Genomic DNA, 18,688 nt, shown 5'->3' with positions numbered 1-18,688 from the left:
TTACAGAGCTTGAAGGAAGGAACTGTACGTCATCATACTGTACATCTTACACTTTTTTTCTTCATTTTAGACTATTCCACTGACTAAAAAACAATGTACAGTTTTGAAGTATTAGTTTAATGTTTTAGGTAGATAAGAAAATTCTGATTTGATATCATGTTTGGAATGATTGTTAAAGTAGAGATTGATAAATGAATTTATGTTTGTAGTTCTTTGTCAGTCTACAGCTCTTTAACATTTATCTGTAATCTTTCTGTTTCTCCTTTTCACAGGGCCCAGACATTACATTGTCAAAACTATACAAGTTAATTGAAGAATCTTGTCCTCAACTGGCAAATTCAGTACAGATCAGGTAAATTTTATTTCCTTCTGTATATGTGAAAAGGTGTCTGTCAAGGTAAATGAAAATTACAAAAGGGCTTATGGTAATTAATTATTTAAAAAGTTATTTTTAGGGAGTCTAAGACAGAAGGATGGAAAGGTTGTCAGCCTGGGCACCTTAGACTCTTTCACAAAATAAATTTTTTTTTCCCTCTAAAATAAATTTTAAAAAGGGCTGGGTTGAAACTCAGAAATTGAGCAGTTGCCATACCTGTGCAGGACCCTGTGTTCAATTCTCAGTACCACCACCACCAAAAAAAAAAAAGTTATCTGTATTCTAAGGGTTGTTTTCCTAAGTATCTTTAATGAATTTTAAAGAATATTGATACATTAAACATACTGCGTTGCAGCTTTTTTTTTTCAAGTTTTTATTCTATATGGATCTACCTTGTTTTTTTAAAATCATTCATTCATTTATTTATTTTTAATGTGGTGCTGAGAATTGAACCCAGTGCCTCACACTTGCTGGCAAGTGCTCTACCACTGAGCCACAACCCTAGCCCCCTGTTTTTTTAGTTGTTGCAGATAATTTTGTTTTTGTGGGCTGATACTTCGACAGATTTTATGATCAAGAAAACAGCAATGATGCTGAGGGTGGTGCACATGCCTGTAATCCCAGCAGCTTGGGAGGCTGAGGCAGGAGGATCATGAGTACAAAGCCAGCCTTAGCAACTTACCGAGGTGCTAAGAACTCAGTGAGGACCTGTCTCTAAATAAAAATATATAAAAAGAGCTGGGGTTGGGGTTGTGGCTCAGTGGTAGAGCACTTGCCTGGCACTTGTGAGGTGCTGTGTTTAATCCACATAAAATAAATAAATAAAATAAAGGTATTATGTCCATCTACAACTAAAAGAAATTTAAAAGGAAGGTGCCGGGGGAGCTGGGGATGTGGCCTAGTGGTTGAGCACCCATGGGTTCAATCTCTAGTACTAAAAAAAGAGAGAGAGAGAAGAAAACAACAATACTTTTCAGAAATGTGGGAGTGACAGTTCAGATTATGAAGTTCGTTTTTACATGCTACTGTTTTATACAAATCTCTGAATCACCTTTAAAATAGATTTATTGAGATAATTCAGGAAAGTGGGAAGAAATACTTAAGAAATATGGAACATGGGCCTTCCTAAAATATGCACCTCACTTTTCTCATTCAGAATCAAACTGATGGCTGAAGGCGAATTGAAGGATATGGAACAGTTTTTTGATGACCTTTCAGATTCTTTTTCTGGAACTGAGCCAGAGGTTCACAAAACAAGTGTAGTAGGTATGACACTCTTGTAAGAAGAGCAGAGTATTTTCATTGAAGTGAGCAGCTTTCTAAGTGACACTTTTACTTTGCTTTATCTGTGAACCAACATAGTAGGGATATTAGACATATTATGGTTTGTATTTATTGCCTTGCCATATAAGAATCTGTATTTAAGAATAATTGTGGAAAAGTACCCTCTGTTTTTTTCTGTAATAGTCAGAGTCCGAGCGTGGTTCTGGGGTTTTTAGGGTTTGCCAGCTCTTTCTTACAGTTCTCTGGATCACTTGCCTGCATTGTGCAACTGTAAGTGAGGGTCACCAACCAAACTTACGAAGAGAGGTAAGTAAAAATATATTATTGTTACAGTATATAAAGTGAGGACATAACTTTTTTTTTTTGTTTTGTTATGCTTCTCTGTTAGCTTTGTATCCATGCTCCATCTCTCTGGGTTTTTTTTGCATGATAATTTTTATATTATTTAACATCAGGTATTTATTGATCTCCTTTGTGCCAGGCTCTGGATATACACAGTAGACATGGATTTTCCTCTAATGGAGGTTATGTTCTGGTGGGGGAAACCAGATGGTAAAAAGCAAAGAAATAAATAAGATGATTCCAGATAGTTAGAACAGCCATAAAGAAATTAAAACAGAGGCTGTGAGGGATGAAAATGGAGTAATGGGGATGGGAGGACAGCCCCAAATAAAAAGAGACCAGTTTTGTAAGAATGAGGGAAGAACATTCCAGAAGGAGGAAACAGCACCTACAAGTGTTTCTTTTTGGTTCTTGTGAAGGAAGAATTGTGCCAAATAGTCGTTGCCATTTTGTAGCTGGATTTCAGTTAATGCTTTCATCTTGTCTGTGATCTTATTTTCTAGGTTTATTTCTGCGTCACATGATCTTGGCCTACAGTAAACTTTCTTTCAGTCAAGTGTTTAAACTGTACACTGCCCTTCAACAGTACTTCCAAAATGGTGAGAAAAAGACAGTGGAGGATACTGATATGGAACTGACGAGTAGAGAGGAAGGAGAAAGAAAAATGGAAAAAGAAGAACTTGATGTGTCTGTAAGGTAACTTGGGTTTTTCTCACAAGGATCCTTTTCCTGTGAAATAGTGTAGTGTCGAGTATATACGTCCTCATTGATTTAGAATTCATGTGCTGGCTATCCCCTTTTTGTTCCTTCAGATCCAGAAAGGCTGCATTAGTGGGCTCCTTTGCCTCTGTTTTGGGATTGTCAGTGGGAGACACAGTAGGGAATTCCACAGGGCCAAGGAGGGTGAGGCCAGAGTATGGATTCACTGGCTTCCTTCTTTTGTGGTCATGGAGACTGGCCATAGGGTAATAGCTCTGTCAGGTGACCTTTTCTGCACTCCTGTGGGCATCTGGTAACTGGGAAGAGATCATCACAGGCCTGAAGTGTAAAGGTACCCCTTTGTTATGAGACCTGGGGACTCTTTTCCATATGGCTTCTCTGTCCCCTGTTCCTACTCTTGTAAGTCGTCCCTTGTTAAATTCTCCTTAAATTATCCAATTTAAATGTGCTTTTTCTTTGCTGGGAGGCCCTGACTGGTAGCATTCTTTATATCAATGTGAATTAATGGGGCTGAGTTTGTAGCTCAGTGGTAGTGTGCTTGCCTAGCATGTGTGAGACCATTGGTTCAATCCTCAATACCACCTAAATATAAGTAAATAAAGGTATGGAAAAAAAAAAGTGAATTAACAATTGATAATTTAGTGAAATTTTATTGAATGCCTCCTAAGGTCTAGGCATTGGGGAAGTGGTATCACTGTTCACCTAATCCTTCAGGCTTGAAACTAGGGGTGTCCTTGGTTCCTACCTCTCCTTCACCCTGAAATTCAGTCCCTCTGCAGGTCCACTCCGTTCTTCCTTCCCATCATGGTCTGATCATCTTCATGTCTCTTCTCCACCAACCCCCTGAGAGTCGAGCACCACATCTGTCCTGCATGTCCTCACTGTCTCTTGTCTCCCTATGGTCCATCCTTCACACAGTCCCTGGGGAACCTGTGAACACTCTTCTGCCCCAAACCCTTCATTGGCTGTCCTTGGAATTTAGACAAATACAAGCTTACCTTGGCTCCAGGGCCTGCCTGACCTGAACTCAGGCTTCTTTCATCTCTTTCTCTTTGTTCTCCCCTTCACACTCAGCAGTCTGATTGGCTTTCTTTTGCTTTCTGCAGTACTCCAGACCAATCTGTCACAGGTTTCCTGGAATGTTCTTTCTTGGTTTTTCACCTAGTTTGTTCATTTTACCATTCAGAACTCAGCCTAGATGTCCTCAGACAGGCCTCCCTTGAGCAGGTATGAGTCTCCCCCAGCCTAAATACTCTCAGCATTACTTCCTTCATAGTTCTCATCACCAGATAGCCTTATTTTTCTTACTTGTTTAACTCTTTCTTCTGCCTTCTCACCCCTTGAGAGCTAAGATCCTTCTCTGTCTTGTTTTACCACATTTTCCCCAGTGCTTAGAATAGTGTCTCTACAGTGTTTAGTGCAGTGTCTGTGAATATGTGGTGGATGGATGCAGCAGGGAATCAAAATTTATAGTCCATCGTCCACTCTGGTACTGACCCTGAAACATGTTTTTTATTGACTTCTTTCCCTTTGCTATCATACTTGCCCTCTCCCAGGTCACTGGCACCTGGGATCACCTTCCATATAAACTCCTGGTGCTTGGAGGTGAAGGCATTTATGTGTAGGTGCACACACGCCCACTCACAGAGGCATTCCCTGCTCTCAAGGAGCCTACAGCTGCTGAGGAAGACTCCCGAGTAAACAGGTGGTTATAATGCAGTGTGGGCAGAGCTGGGGACAGGGAGCCCCTCCTGCCCTACGTGGGCTGGCTAGCCCAGAGTGGCTGGGGGATGCTGTGTACAGAGAGGAGCACTTCAGCAGCGCTTCTCTTCCATCCCTGAGTGGTCTGTGTACCGGCATATGGTTTGTTCAGCATATGCTGGGACCAAGAAGAGAGTAATCCTAGTAAGTGCTTCTGAAAACTCATTCCTTCCCCGGTGCTTACAAGTGCTTCTTATAGTGGAAAGAGTGCAGCTTAGGGCTGAGTCTGACCGAGGATTCACACCACTGGGTGTGAGTGCTGGCTTCTCTGCTTATTCTCTGTGAGGCGCTGGGCAAATTACTCACCTTCTCTGTTCTTCAAATTCCTCACCTACAAAATGGGGCTCATACCTCAGAGAGGTGTTTTAAAAATTTAATTTATATTAAGTATTTAAAACTACAGTTAGTAAATAGAAAATATTCAATAAATGTTAGCTATTATTATTCTAACTTCTCCTTCAGTTAATTCCTCTAAGCAGTGCCTCTGCTGCAGTGTGACCCTTGTTCTGGCTACTTTGTTTGCTAAGAGTAGGAAAGTGTCACTTCTTGGGAAATATTAAAATTTAGACTTTTCTTATTTTGTTTTGACTTTTTCTTAATCTGATTTAATTAGTTGTTTGTTGGTCATGGGAATTGAACACATGGGTGCTTTACCACTGAGCTTCGTCACCAGCCCTTTTTATTTTTATTCTGAGACAGGGTCTCACTAAATTGTCCAGGCTGGCCTTGAACTTTAGCTCCTCCTACCTCTGACTCCTGTGCTAATTTAATAAGGTTTAACTGCATCTTTTTTTTCCCCCAACTTAAGAATTCATCGGGCTGGGGAGATAGCTCAGTCGGTAGAGTGCTTGCCTTGCAAGTACAAGGCCCTGGGTTCGATCCCAGCACTGCAAAAAAACAAACAAACAACAACAAAAAAAAAACATTTATGTACATATAATTCAGTATATTTACTATGAAGATACATGCTTTCAGAAAATATTGTTCCTTTAGTAAACTGAATTTCATCATGGAAATTAAGGAAATATATTATTTAAATATAAATCCAAGTATAACTCTTTGTCCAAAAAGAGGACTTTTTAACTGTATGAGAAGGAAGATTTCAGTTTTTTCTTTCTGTGATTTTTTTTTTTTGCGGGGGTGGGTTGGGGGTTGAACCCAGGGCCTCATGCATGCCAGCCAAGTGCTCTAACTCTGAACTGTATTCTCAGCCTTTTTGCAATCTTTTTTTAGGGAGGTGGGTACTGGGGATTGAACTCAGAGGCACATCCCCAGTCCTATTTTTTTTTTTTTCCTCTGGGGAACTGGGGTCGAACCAGGACGTTGAGAATGCAAGGCAGATGCTTTGCCACTGAGCTACATCCCAGCCCTCCCCAGTCCTATTTTTGTATTTTATTTAGAGATAGGGTCTCACTGTGTTGCTTAGCACCTTGCATTTTACTGAGACTAACTTTGAACTCAAGATCCTCTGATCTCTGCCTCCCAACCACTTTTTGTGATCTTTTCTGATGTTTTATTGCATTATGAAGCCTTTTTTTTTTCTCCTTCCTTTCCTCTTAGAGTTCTTAGAGTTATTGGAGTGTTTTTAACACTCTTCAGGGAAATTATTTTTTTGCCTTAGAAGTTTGTATTCAAGTTAGAAAGGTGAAGAATATGCACATTAAGTAATTCTGCATAGCTTGCTGATCTCCCATCCCACAATGAAATTATTCTTTGAAAATGAGACCCCTCAGAGGGGAGGAAAAACAAACCACACACACACATACACCAAAAAAAAAAAGAAAGAAAGAAAATGAGAATCCAACTGTTTAGCAGTGAGGGGATAAATAGTCAATAAATGTTTAATACAGTGTCTTTTGAAAATCCAGTTACAGAAAGGACAGATTGAGAGTTAGCTTGCGTGCTTTGTGGGCTGCAGTTCTTGAGTCCTGCAGTAGAAGCACAGTCCTGTGGGATTACGCCACACGAGCTGTCATAAAGTCTGGTAGGCTACAGGCTATTCCAGCCACCTCTTCTGTAGACTTTTCCCTTACAAGAACCTCACAAATGTAGGAATTCTCTAATATTTCATCAGTGGCTTAGTATCAGTCTCCCAAACTCATTAATTTATTCAACATTAATTTATTGAATGCTTCCTATATGTGAGGCACTGTGCTAGGTGCTGTATGTCTGCAGAGAGGAGGAATTTCCTGTCCTCATGCAGTTAGGTAGGATTGGACAGATAATGGAGTATACATATGTAATTTCAGAGAGTGTCAACGCAGTGAAAAAATGAAATGGGGGATGGATATAGAGTGACAAGAGGTAGGGGTGCTGTTAGAGAGGACCTCCTAAGATTGGGAGCTAGGTGTCCCAAAACGGGGACAAACTGATGTGGCTGGAAGAGAGGACAGTGCAACCTGAACATTGGAGATTTAGGGGTTTTTTTTTGGCAGGGGGAGGGGGGGGTACTGGGGAATGAACCCAGGACTGCTGTACCACTGAGCTACATCTGCAGTCCTTTTTATTTTTTACTTTGAGACAGGGTCTCACTAAGTTTTTTAGTGCCTTGCTAAATTGCTGAGGCTGGCTTTGAATTTAGGGTCCTCCTGCCTCAGCCTCCCAAGTTGCTGGGATTACAGCCATGTGGCACCACACCTGGCCTGATTTTTTTTTTTTTTTTTTTTTAATACTTACATAATCCTGAACAGAGAAACATTTCTTCAGAGTCATGTTGCAAAAGGTTATTTTTTCATACTTTGCTCTCTCAATATGAGATTATTTTATTTGTGCAAATATGGACTTTTGAGTCCAGGTGTTTTTGTTTTTTCAGAGCTGAGGATTGAAACCAGGGTCTTGTGCATAGTAGGCAAGTGCTCTCCTACTGAACTATGTCCCCAGTCCTGGAGTCCAGATTTATAATAGTACACTTCTTGTTTATCAGTTTTATGTAATGTAAACTTCTAAATAAATGGTGATTTTTGGGACTGGGGTTGTGGCTCAGTGGCAGAGCGCTTTGCCTAGCATGTGTGAGGCACTGGGTTTGATTCTCAGCACTGCATATAATAAATGAATAAATAAAGGTCCATCAATATCTAAAAATATTTTTTAAAAATGGTGATTTCTGAGGAAAAGCCTTTTTCATTCTCTTTCTAGCAAGGAGTTACAAACTCTTCATTTATTCATTCATTTCCCAAACATTGAGTGCTGATGTGTGCTAAGGCACTGGGTCTGCTGGGTGCTTGCCTACAGTGCAGGCGAGGAAACAGCTGTGGTGGTGACGCGTATGTTCCATGGTGGGCATCGCCAGGAGAGGTGGCAGCTCAAATGAGGCACATTGGAAAAAATTCTTGGAGGATGTGATGCTTGAGTTAGTCCTGAATGGTGGATGGTGAACCAAATCCAACAATGGTTGGGAAAGGGGCACTGAGGCCAAGGAAGCACTGGAAGCATCTTGTTGGATTGGGGTGCATGAGGGCTGGAATGTCGGGAAAGGGAAGAGGCAGGACCTCTCCCAGTGCCCCGCTCCTGCCTGGTGCAGCTTCATTTTGGAAGGTAATGGAATTTTCCTGAATGATCTTATATCACAGGTGGCATGATAGATTCACTTTTTAGGAAGGAAGCTGTATGGAATTTACATCTGTATTTCTATATGATTATCTTGTACAAACTTGTATATACCTGGAAGTGGAATAGCTGGATCATATGGCCGTTACATGTCTGAGAAGACTGAATTATTTTAAAGTTTTTGAACTCTTTTTATGCAAGAATCTATATGACTCTCTGTTATCATTTTTGCTCTTGTTTAATTTTTTACTATTTTTTTTTATTTTCCAGAGAAGAAGAGGTATCTTGCAGTGGGCCTCTATCTCAAAAACAAGCAGAATTTTTTCTTTCTCAGCAGGTATGTTAATTCTGTAAATTATCATGAACTTAAAAAACTTTTGTGACATTCTGTGTCATGGCATATGCCTGTGATGTTGGTAGGTTTATCCTTGACTGTGGTCTTACCATTTCCACTAACAGTGTAGTTGTAGCTGTGTCCCTTCTTTCTGTGATTTTATTTTTCTATTAACATTATAATGCAGATTCCTTTAGTAATGGTATGGGACTAACAGCCCAGAAACAAATGAGTTAGAAGACTGCTTCCCTTCTCCCATTTATTTTGTTTTATTTTTTTTATTTTTAGTTGTTGATGGACCTTTATTTATTTATTTATACGTGGTGCTGAGAATCAAATCCAGTGCCTCACACATGCCAGGCAAGTTGCTTTACCACTGAGCCACAACCCCAGTCCAACCAACATTTATTTTTTATGGACATTTTCCTATATAAAGAAAAGTAAAAAAAGCATTATATGATAAATACCCATAAGCCCTTCATCTTTATCCCACAGTTAATATTTGCTCTGTTTACCAAGTACCTACCCATCCTCTAACCAGTTATAAATATCTACCCATCCTCTATTTGATTTCAATAAGATTTTATCTTTATTATTATTTATTTTTTTGCAGTACTAGGGATTGAATCCAGGAGTACTTTATCACTGAGCTACATTCGCAGCACTCTTTATTATTTATTTAATTTTTCAGACTGGTACACTAAGTTGACCACGCTGGCCTCAAACTTGTGACTCTCCTGCCTCAGCTTCCCAAATTGCTGGGGTTACAGGCCTATGCAGCCACACCCAGCTTTATCTTATTTTTTGATGTATTTCAAGTATATTTGCAGACATCAGTATATTTTAATACAAACATTTCTCTTTTTTTTAAACATATCTTTTTTTTTTTTTTTTTTTTTTGCGGTACTGGGGATCGAACTCAGGGCCTTGTGCTTGCGAGGCAAGCACTGTACCAGCTGAGCTATCTCCCCAGCCCTTAAACATATCTTTTCATTTTTATTTATTCTATGCTGACCAGACTCAGTGCCTCACATATGCTAGATAAGCACTCTACCACTGAGCAACAACCCAGCCCAGAAATAAACATTTCTTGTTGCTGCTTTTGAGCCTCATGTTTTCATTTTATTGGTAACATAAGCTGAATATTTTTTCTCCTGTACTTTCAGTATAGAATTTTTATTTAATTTAAAATTTTTTTTTAGGTGTTGATGGAACTTATTTTATTCATTTATTTATTTATACAAGGTACTGAGAATCAAATCCAGTGCCTCACACATGCTCAGCAAGTGCTTTACTATTGAGCCACACCCCCAGCCCCTAGAATTTTTATTTTTTTGCCCTACTTTTCTAGCTTACCCCAGTTTTGTTAATTTCATTCTTGTTAGGTGCACTAGTACATGCCTGTAATCCCAGTGATTTGGGAGGCTGGGGCAGGAGGATGGCAAGTTTAAGGTCAACTTCAGCAATTTAGTGAGACCTTAAATGACTTAGTGAGACCCAGTCTCAGAATAAAGAAGGAAAAGGGCTGGGGATATGGCTCAGTGGCAAAGCACTCATTCCCCCACCCCCTCCTCAAAATTTTGTTTCTGCACAAAGATGTAACATTAGATCTAGATAAAATTTATGTAGTCACTTCTGCAGATTAATTTCAGACACATTAGAAAAGCCCACCTACACTATGGTTAACTCAGGAAAAAGTGCTCGTCAGTGGATCCTCCCCTCACCCTCACGTCTCATTATATTACAGATGGATTAAAGAGTTAAATGTGAATACTTAAAGCTATAATTACAATAGGAGGAACTACATATTAACTCTTAAGCTGATCTGGGTGGGGGAAAGACTTTCTAAACATAAAAGCTGTGGAAGAAAACAAGCAGAAGATGATTTGCGTTTTCAGCATAAAAATTAAAAATGTCTGCCTGTCATAACATGTCCAACAAAATTAGAAGACAAGCAAAAAATGTGAAAGCATTTACAATAAGTGTGAATGAAAGGGTTAATATTTTTACTTTAGAAACCATTTTCAAAGACTGTTTGATGATGAAACAGTTTAAAATATTATTTGGAGCTGGGGATATAACTCAGTTGGTAGAGTGCTTGCCTTGCAAGCACAAGGCCCCGGGTTCAATCCCCAGCACCACAAAAAAAAAAAAGAAAAAAAAAATTATTTGGGCTGGAATTGTGGCTCAGTGATAGAACACTTGCCTAACATGTGGGAGCCACTGTGTTTGATTCTCAGCACTGCATATATATAAATAAAAATAAAGGTTTATCAACAATGAAAATATAAAAAAGTTATTTTACAAACAGGAAGTAAAATTATGTTATATTCTAATCTTGTTAAAAATGTGTGTGCGCACATCCACATTTGCACACATAATCACATACAGATAAAAGGATAAAATACATTAAAGTATTATTATTTTGGTGTGGTAGGATTGTAGATTTTTGTTTTCTTTACCTTTTCCATAGTTTTGGAAATTTCTACAAATGATATAATGAATTAAAAATAGAATGAGAAATTTTTACTACTTTTGGAAAACATAGGTCTAGACAAAATTGGAATAAATTAGGCATTTAGTTTGAAAACTAGTTTTCTACACATGTATTAGCTTTGTACCACTGTAATGAAGTACTTGATGCAGGCTACTTAGGAGGAAAAGAGAGGTTTATTTTTGTTCACAGTTCTGGAGTTTCAAGTCCAAGATCAGGTGTCCCTATTGGTTCGGGCTTCTGGTGAGGGGAGCACATCATGGTAGGAATGTATGCTAGTGGTCACATCTTTCACCAGAAAACAGAGACTGAGGAAAACAGACTGAGAGACCAGTATTCTACTGTCCTCTTCAAGGGCATGCCCTTGAATGACCTAAGTACCAGGCCTTGTCTCTTAAAGGCTCCCTGCAGCCCTGCCAACCTAGGGACCAAGGCTTTAACACATGAACATTCAACATCTGAACTATTGTAACTTGATTTGTTTAATTGTTATTGATATTACCCATATAAAACAACTGGGGGTGGGAGGGGCACCTGGGGTACCACTGGGCACTTTGCAAGTAAGCACTGGAGTTAGAAGGATAAACAAACGGGCTGGGGAGATAGCTCAGCTGATAAGAGTGCTTGCCTCGAAGCACAAGGCCATGAGTTCAATCCCCAGTACTGCAAAAAAAATAAATAAGTAAAAGGATAAGCAAACACATTTGCATGCCTGGAAGGAGCTTACTCTCTGGGGAAGGTCACACTGGCAATTTTAGTGTGGTCTAGGTGCTATAGGAGGGGAAAGTGCAGAGGGCTTGTAAGATCTCACCGAGTCTAGAAAGTGATAGAAGCAGGTAGCTGAAGTCTAAATCGGGACCTGGAGGGTGAGCTGGACATGGGCATAGGTTGGCTAGGCCTGGGAGGGGTGTGCAGGTAGGGAGTGGTGTTCAGGAGACTTGGTGTTTTGAGGAGAGGAGGCAGACTTGTGGATGGTGAGGAGGAGAATGTGTTCCAGTCAGTGCCTGGAGTGAGGGCTGAGGAGACCAGGGCTGGACCTCAAGGGCTCTCTGGAAAAAAAAATCAAGTGATGCTGGTTAGTATGTATTCATGTTTATTAAGTATCTTTTTACTGAGTTGACATTTTTAAATTTCAGGCTTCTTTGTTAAAGAATGATGAAACTAAAGCCCTCACTCCAGCTTCCTTACAGAAAGAATTAAACAACTTGTTGAAATTTAATCCTGATTTTGCTGAAGCGGTGAGTCTTTTCTGGAATTTGTTGCTGTGTTGGAAGAAGGTCAAGGCTGTTTGGGGTATTAAATAGCCACACAAATGAGGATCAATCTTAACATTGGCCTACGTTCTTGAAAGAAATGTTGGCAAGAAACAGCACCGGTTGCAAAGCTCCAAAGCTCCTTCACCCTCCCCCTAGCTGTAGGGCATTGCTTAGCTTTTGATGTTCTCTCATTCATCATTCTGATGATGTGAGCTTTGGACAGATGATGATAGACTGATTTAAAAAAAAAAAAAAAAAAAAAAAGAAAAGAAAAGGTTTTGGGACTGAAAAACTGCTTTCCTCAACATTTTTTTGCTGTTGTTCTTGTTATTTGTTTGTTACTAGGGACTGAATCCAGGGGTGCTTAGCCACTAAGCTACATCCCCAACCTTTGTTATTTTTTGAGACAGGGTCTTGCTAAATTGCTTAGGGCCTCACTAAGTTGCTGGGTCTGGCCTTGAACTTGTGATCCTCCTATTTTAGCCTTCTGAGTTGCTGGAATTGTAGGCACACACCACATCATCATTTTTTTCATCAGCATTTTTTATCACCCCCTCAGTACTAGGGATTGAACCCAGGGTTGTTCTACCACTGAGCTACATCCCAGCCCTTTTTATTTTATTTTGAGACAGTCTTGTTGAATGTCCAGGACTGGCCTCAATCTTGTGATCCTCCTGCCTCAGCCCCCCAAGTTGCTGGGATTACAGGCATGCACCACTATACCCAGGTGGTTTTTTTATTCTTAAATTTCCAATAGTTTAATTCCTTAGGATTTTTAACTCGGAAAACTTTTCTTAGTGATATCTGGGTATGACATCAGAGTTTATTTATGTGTGGAAATATGCCCATTTTGTTGTTAATTAGCAACAAGGTTGATTCAGTAAATGAAAGTAACTTTAATTACAGTAATTCACTGTGTTTTTAACTTGGGTATTTAGAAAAATTAATTTTATACCTTGCAATGAATTCAGATTTCAAGATATTTAGATTTGAGCTCACAGTGTGCTTCAATACCTGAACTTGGTGAGACCTGCTGCCCTTGGGTATCATTTATGGATCCTAATGCAACCAGAGGCATAGTGGATGTGTATTTAGGATAAAACTGGCACAAATACTAATATAACTCCCAATTTTCATTTGTTTACTCCCTTTGGGGCAACTGCACTGGGTCCTATAGGGAAAAGATTAAGCTAAACCTTGATTTTTCTTAAGGGTAGGGGAGATACAGGTGTCCAACCAGTGGTACTCTCCACTGTAGTCTTGCACCCGAGGAAGAGTAACTTTTAAAAATACATGGATTATTTCATGTTTTAGCATTACCTCAGCTACTTGAACAACCTCCGCGTCCAGGATGTTTTCAGCTCAACACACAGCCTCCTTCATTATTTTGACCGCCTGATTCTCACTGGAGCTGAAAGTAAGAGTAATGGGGAAGAGGGCTATGGCCGGAGCTTGAGATATGCTGCTCTGAACCTGGCTGCCCTGCACTGCCGCTTCGGTCACTAGTAAGTTTATAGATTTTTGTCCATGTAGACATTGAAAAAAAAAAATCTCAAACGTTGAGATGTGCTTTAAAAAATAAGGAGAAAGAATGTCTTCAACTTAATTTAACTTTTCACTGACTTCACAGTGAATGGACCCTGTACCTGAGTAGTCTGCCCCCTGGTGTCACTATTTAGCATTACTCTCTTGGTGTCCAGCCTCTGGATTCATTACTTCTGAGAACAGCACAGCCATTCAGTGAAAAGGAAATTAGGTAAATAGGCCAGAAATCCCCAGAAGGGATTTTTGGAAGTAATAATGGACTTTAAAAGCTATTTTTAGTATTTTAAAAGTGAAAAGGAAGTTTTTCCTCTATTGGATGGAAGACTGCACATACTTGCTCAAAGCGACATGTTTGCTTCTAGATGGAGTCCAGGTAACCAGTAAGGTGACACTGGTTGTTTTCCTTACTAAGCTATATCTGTTTTTTTTTTTTTTTTTTTTTTTTTTGGTGGTGCTGGGGATTAAACCCAGGGCCTTGTGCTTACAAGGTAAGCACTCTACCAACTGAGTTACATCCCCAGCCCTATATCTGTATTTTTAATGAATAAAAATAGGAAAACCAATTGTCATTTAGTAAATAGAGTTAGATAGATTTCAATAACTTTCAAAACACAGAGGCTCTATTGGAAATGAGGAAATAACATGAATAATGGTGAAGGAAATTATTAATTGAATGAGTTATCTTGTCCCCAACACCTCACCCTGTGTCTTTTTACCATTTAAGAAAACTATCATCTCTGCTATAGGCGTCTTTGATTTGAGACTCTAGGGTATGTTAATAGAAGAACGGTATCCAAAGTTAAAGAATTGAAATTTACGTGTGGGCCAGGAGGTATGCAGGGAATTATTAATTTCTGGTTAGGTTTTATTTATGTTATTTTGTGGTACTGGGGATTGAACCCAGGGCACTTTCCCACTGTGCTACATCCCTGAGTCTTTCAGTTTTTAAATTTTGAGATAGGGTCTTGCCGAGTTTCCCAGACTGTCCTCAGACTTGGAATCCTCCTGTCTCAGCCTGGGATTATAGACATTCACCACCATGTCCTGCCCAGTTGTCAGGTTTTAAAAGAGATGTAGACAAGCTGGAGCTTGTATGGGGGACAGTCTTAGGGTGTTGAGACATTTAAAGCCAGGACACATGAAATATGTGGGAAGGATGTGAAAACATTTAGCCTGGAGAAAATGTTAGCCAGGCATCTGTTAACATCTTCAGGTGGTGAAAGGTCTTGTGAAAAGACTTGAATTGACTGAGGATATGACTGCCAGATAAGGTTGAGAGCTGATAAGTGCAAGTTAAGGGCCTTGTGCTTCATTTTAACGTAGAAGTGCCAGGCACCGTGGTACATACCTGTGATTCCAGCTATTTGAGAGGCTGAGTGAGACCCTGACTCAAAATAAAATACATGAAAGGACTGGGGATGTAGCTCAGTGGTTGAGTACTTTCCTACCATGTGTGAGGCACTGGTTTTAGCTCCCGGTATGGAAGTGTGGGGCAAATTTCTCTGTATAGAACTTTCTGAGAAAGGTTTTAAAGGTGTACTCAAGCCTAGGCCAGGAATGTCATCGAGGGAATTCAAATAGCAGATTGATACCTGCAAATGTTTAAGGATACTCCAAACTCCACGATTTTGTGATATTCCATAATATTTTATAATAACTAATTTTTCTTTCTTTCTTTTTTTTTTTTTTTTTTTTTTTTTTTTTGGCACGGTACTGGGGATTGAACCCAGGGCATTGTGCTTGCTAGGCAAGCACTCTACCAACTGAGCTATATCCCCAGCTCAGTAACTAATTTTTCTTTGCCTAGGTTTTTTTGTTTTTTTTTTTTTTAAAGTTGTAGATGGACACAATACCTTTGCGCTTTATTTTTATGTGATACTAAGGATCAAACCCAGTGTCTCACAAGTGAGGGGCAAATGCTCTATCACTGAGCTACAACCCTGGCCCTATTTATTTTATTTTTATGTAGTGCTGAGGTTTGAACCCAATACCTAACCCATCTAAGGCAAGCGCTCCACCACTAAACTACAGCCCCCACCCCTATCTGCCTAGCTTTAATAACCTCTTGATCAAGGTCTTTTTTTGTGTGTGTGTGGTGTTGAGGATAGAAACCCTAGGGTCTTGTATATGCTAGGCACACCCTCTACCACTGAGGTATATCCCTGGCATCAAGGGCCTTTCATTATTTTATGTGTTCATAAGTAATAGTAATACCATTTATAATATTTACTAATAACTTCTTTCTTGGTTTCGTTTTTTGTTGGCAGGGGGAGGCTTCTAGAGATTGAACCCAGGGGCATGTAACCACTGAGCCACATCCCCAGCCCTTTTTCTTTTGTCTTTTGAGAAGGTCTCACTAAATTGCTAAGGGCTGCACTAAGTTGCTAAGACTGACCTCAAACTTGTGATTCTCCTTCCTCAGCCTCCCAAGCTGCTGGGATTATAGACGAGTGCCACTACACTTGGTACCAATAACTTATTATTTCTGTGTTAAGAACTGCTTTCCTGCCAGGTGCACACCTGTAATCCCAGTGACTTGGGAGATTCAAGCAGGAAAATTGCAAATTGAAGACTGGCAAAGACCCTCAGCAGTTTAGTGAGATCTTGTCTCAACAGAAGAAGGGACTGGGAATGTAGCTCAGCTGTAAATCATCTCTGAGTTCAAGCCAAACAGTATCCAAAAGTAAATAAATAAATAAAGCTTTCCCTAGTGTTTAGAAATTTGTATTCAGCCTCTGGGATACAAATAATCTTTTGGTCTGCATAATTTCTTTGTGTTTACAATATTGTCAGTGGATAGACAGCTATTGGATGACTTCACATGAGGAAAGGTTTTTATTGATGTGTCTATTGATGTTATCAATTTGCTCAGCTCCAGGCATCTCTTCTTTTTATTTTTTATTTTTTTAAACCAGTCCTGTATCTGTGGGGCTGTGTGAATCTGTCACTTGGCTGAAAGAGTCGTGGGAATTTCGTGAAAATCTTGGTCTTTGTTTGTGGAGCATCTGCCATGTACTAGGACTGTTTCAGCTGCTAGGGACACAGAAGAGATAAACTGGTCGTGGAGCTTATCATGGAGGAGGTGGACACTATACATAGTCAGGTAGCAGCTCAGATCAGTTCAACCTGACCTCTGCTAACCTAATATTGGAACTAGACTTAAAGGACTTAATGGGAGTCGAGTGCGCTGTGGTGGAGCTAGTGTTCATGCGAGTGATAAGAGCCTGTGTAAAGGCCCCGAGGCAGGGTTTATGTGGCACATTTGAGGAGCAAGCAGTGTGGTTGGAGTCCTGGAAGTGAGAAGAAGGGGAAAATGGCTAGGGAGGTTGCAGAATCAGAGCAGTTAGAGTCCTGGAGGCCAAGAAAGGACTTTGGCTTTAAGGAAGCCATTGTTTAGAGGCTACAAACTTGTCTGCTCTGGCATTTGGAAAACAGCAGATGCTTCATCCATTTCAGATATTATAACCAATTTGCTTCTTCTCTTTTATTGAAAACTCTTTTTAGGATTTCTTGATTAACAGTAATGGAAAACTAAAAGATCCCTTTAGGATTTGTCTGACTTTCCTGACATTTCTGTGTTGTTACTCTGCATTTTCTTCCTCTCTTGGGAAAAAAAATTCATCTCTTCTTAGTTCTGTTTTAGCATACTCTCTGTACAGTTCTCTTAAAGTCCTTTTTTCCCTGAGCATAACATTATTTGATCATCAATTTTCTGTGAAGTTAAATCAATTGATATTTGTTGAGGACTAATGTGTAGTTGTCCTTCTTGACCTTAAGTAGCTTATGTTCTAGAGCAACATTAAAGAGGATTTATAAGAATACAAAATAGGTAAAATGTGTCTGGTTTCCTATTTTTTTGAGACAGGGTCTCTATAAGTTTCCTCTGTTGGCCTTGAATTTGCAATCTTCCTGCCTTAGCTGGGATTTTGGGCAAGTGCCCCTGCCCTGACTTGGTTTCTTTATTTGAACAACAATTATTGAGGAAAAAAGTCAGCACTACCCAATTAAAATTATTTGTGTGAGGTTATTGCTAATGTTGAAAGAAAAGTCATTATGTAAGTCTTTCCTTAAGTAAGTGACAACCAAGAATTTCTGGTTCTGTTTTTAGATCTTCAGTGGCCCAGTGTTTGTAAAGCTTCTATTCTGTTCATTTGCCATTGGGAAACCCAAAATTTAAGAGTGACTTTTGCCATTTAGAGGTTTATAAAGCAATAATGAAATAAAATTAACACAGGTTTAGCAAATAGAAGACAGTACACAGTAGTATTTAATGAAACATTGCAAAGTGAAGGTACAACTAGAATTTCTGAGGGTGTTTCCAGAAGTAAGCACTCAGCAGGGCTGAGAATAGCTGGCTGGACTCCACAGAAACAGAGTTTGGAGGAGAAGTCAGATTTGGCAGGGAGGCACATAAGCAGGAAACAGAATCTTAGAAGTGGGAATCCTCAAAATACTTTTTTAAAAACTAGTTTTGAAAAAATAAAGCAACAAATGTATATAGTTTTTTAAAAATCAAATAATGCAGAAAGCAATGTAGTGAAAAGGAAAATATCACCCCTCCCTTTGCCTCTCCCCTCAGTGGCTGACCACTGAAATTAACATCTTAGAGACAATTCATTCCCTTTTTAGTAGACATTCACTTTAGAAGGCACATGATGTGTATCTCTGCAGTTGGAAATTCCTACTGCAGAGGTTGGGGCACACCTCCGAGAACCAACCATAAATAGTTACAAACCTCCGGCCCAGAGTCCTGCTCTCCAATGACTTGTATATAGATGACTTCCTGCTACCATTGTTTGCTCATGTTTGTAATTGTTAATGGTTATTAATGTTTAGTCTGTCATTAGTCAACAGGCAGAGCTCGCCCTGCAGGAGGCAATTAGGATTGCCCAGGAGTCCAACGATCACGTGTGTCTCCAGCACTGTTTGGTGAGGCCGTCCTCTGGTCTTGGGATTTTGCTCATGGGTCGAGGTGGCCTTCCAAAGGCCTCGTTTGAACTGAGTTGTTTTGCATTTGGAGCAAAGGTCTT

The 18,688-nt window shown here is 39.7% G+C and overlaps 1 protein-coding gene and 1 non-coding gene across 3 annotated transcripts in view; one reads left to right on the top strand and one right to left on the bottom strand.

Annotated features, from left to right (window-relative positions):
* Anapc5 (anaphase promoting complex subunit 5) overlaps nt 1-18,688 on the top strand; it is a 38,335-nt gene that overhangs the window by 2,498 nt on the left and 17,149 nt on the right. For both annotated transcript variants that reach the window (XM_047560942.1, XM_047560941.1), the window contains exons 2-8: nt 273-352; nt 1,533-1,642; nt 2,506-2,698; nt 8,300-8,366; nt 11,994-12,095; nt 13,428-13,618; nt 18,506-18,587. In XM_047560942.1, coding sequence (XP_047416898.1) covers nt 273-352; nt 1,533-1,642; nt 2,506-2,698; nt 8,300-8,366; nt 11,994-12,095; nt 13,428-13,618; nt 18,506-18,587 — 825 coding nt within the window. The remainder of the gene's footprint in view (nt 1-272; nt 353-1,532; nt 1,643-2,505; nt 2,699-8,299; nt 8,367-11,993; nt 12,096-13,427; nt 13,619-18,505; nt 18,588-18,688) is intronic.
* Trnaa-agc (transfer RNA alanine (anticodon AGC)) lies at nt 15,362-15,436 on the bottom strand. The gene has a single exon. It is a non-coding gene; the product is annotated as a tRNA-Ala (tRNA).

This window comes from Sciurus carolinensis, chromosome 8 (genome assembly GCF_902686445.1).
Source record: "Sciurus carolinensis chromosome 8, mSciCar1.2, whole genome shotgun sequence".
Taxonomy (NCBI): Eukaryota; Metazoa; Chordata; class Mammalia; order Rodentia; family Sciuridae; genus Sciurus; species Sciurus carolinensis.
This window is presented reverse-complemented; position numbering and strand designations above follow the sequence as displayed.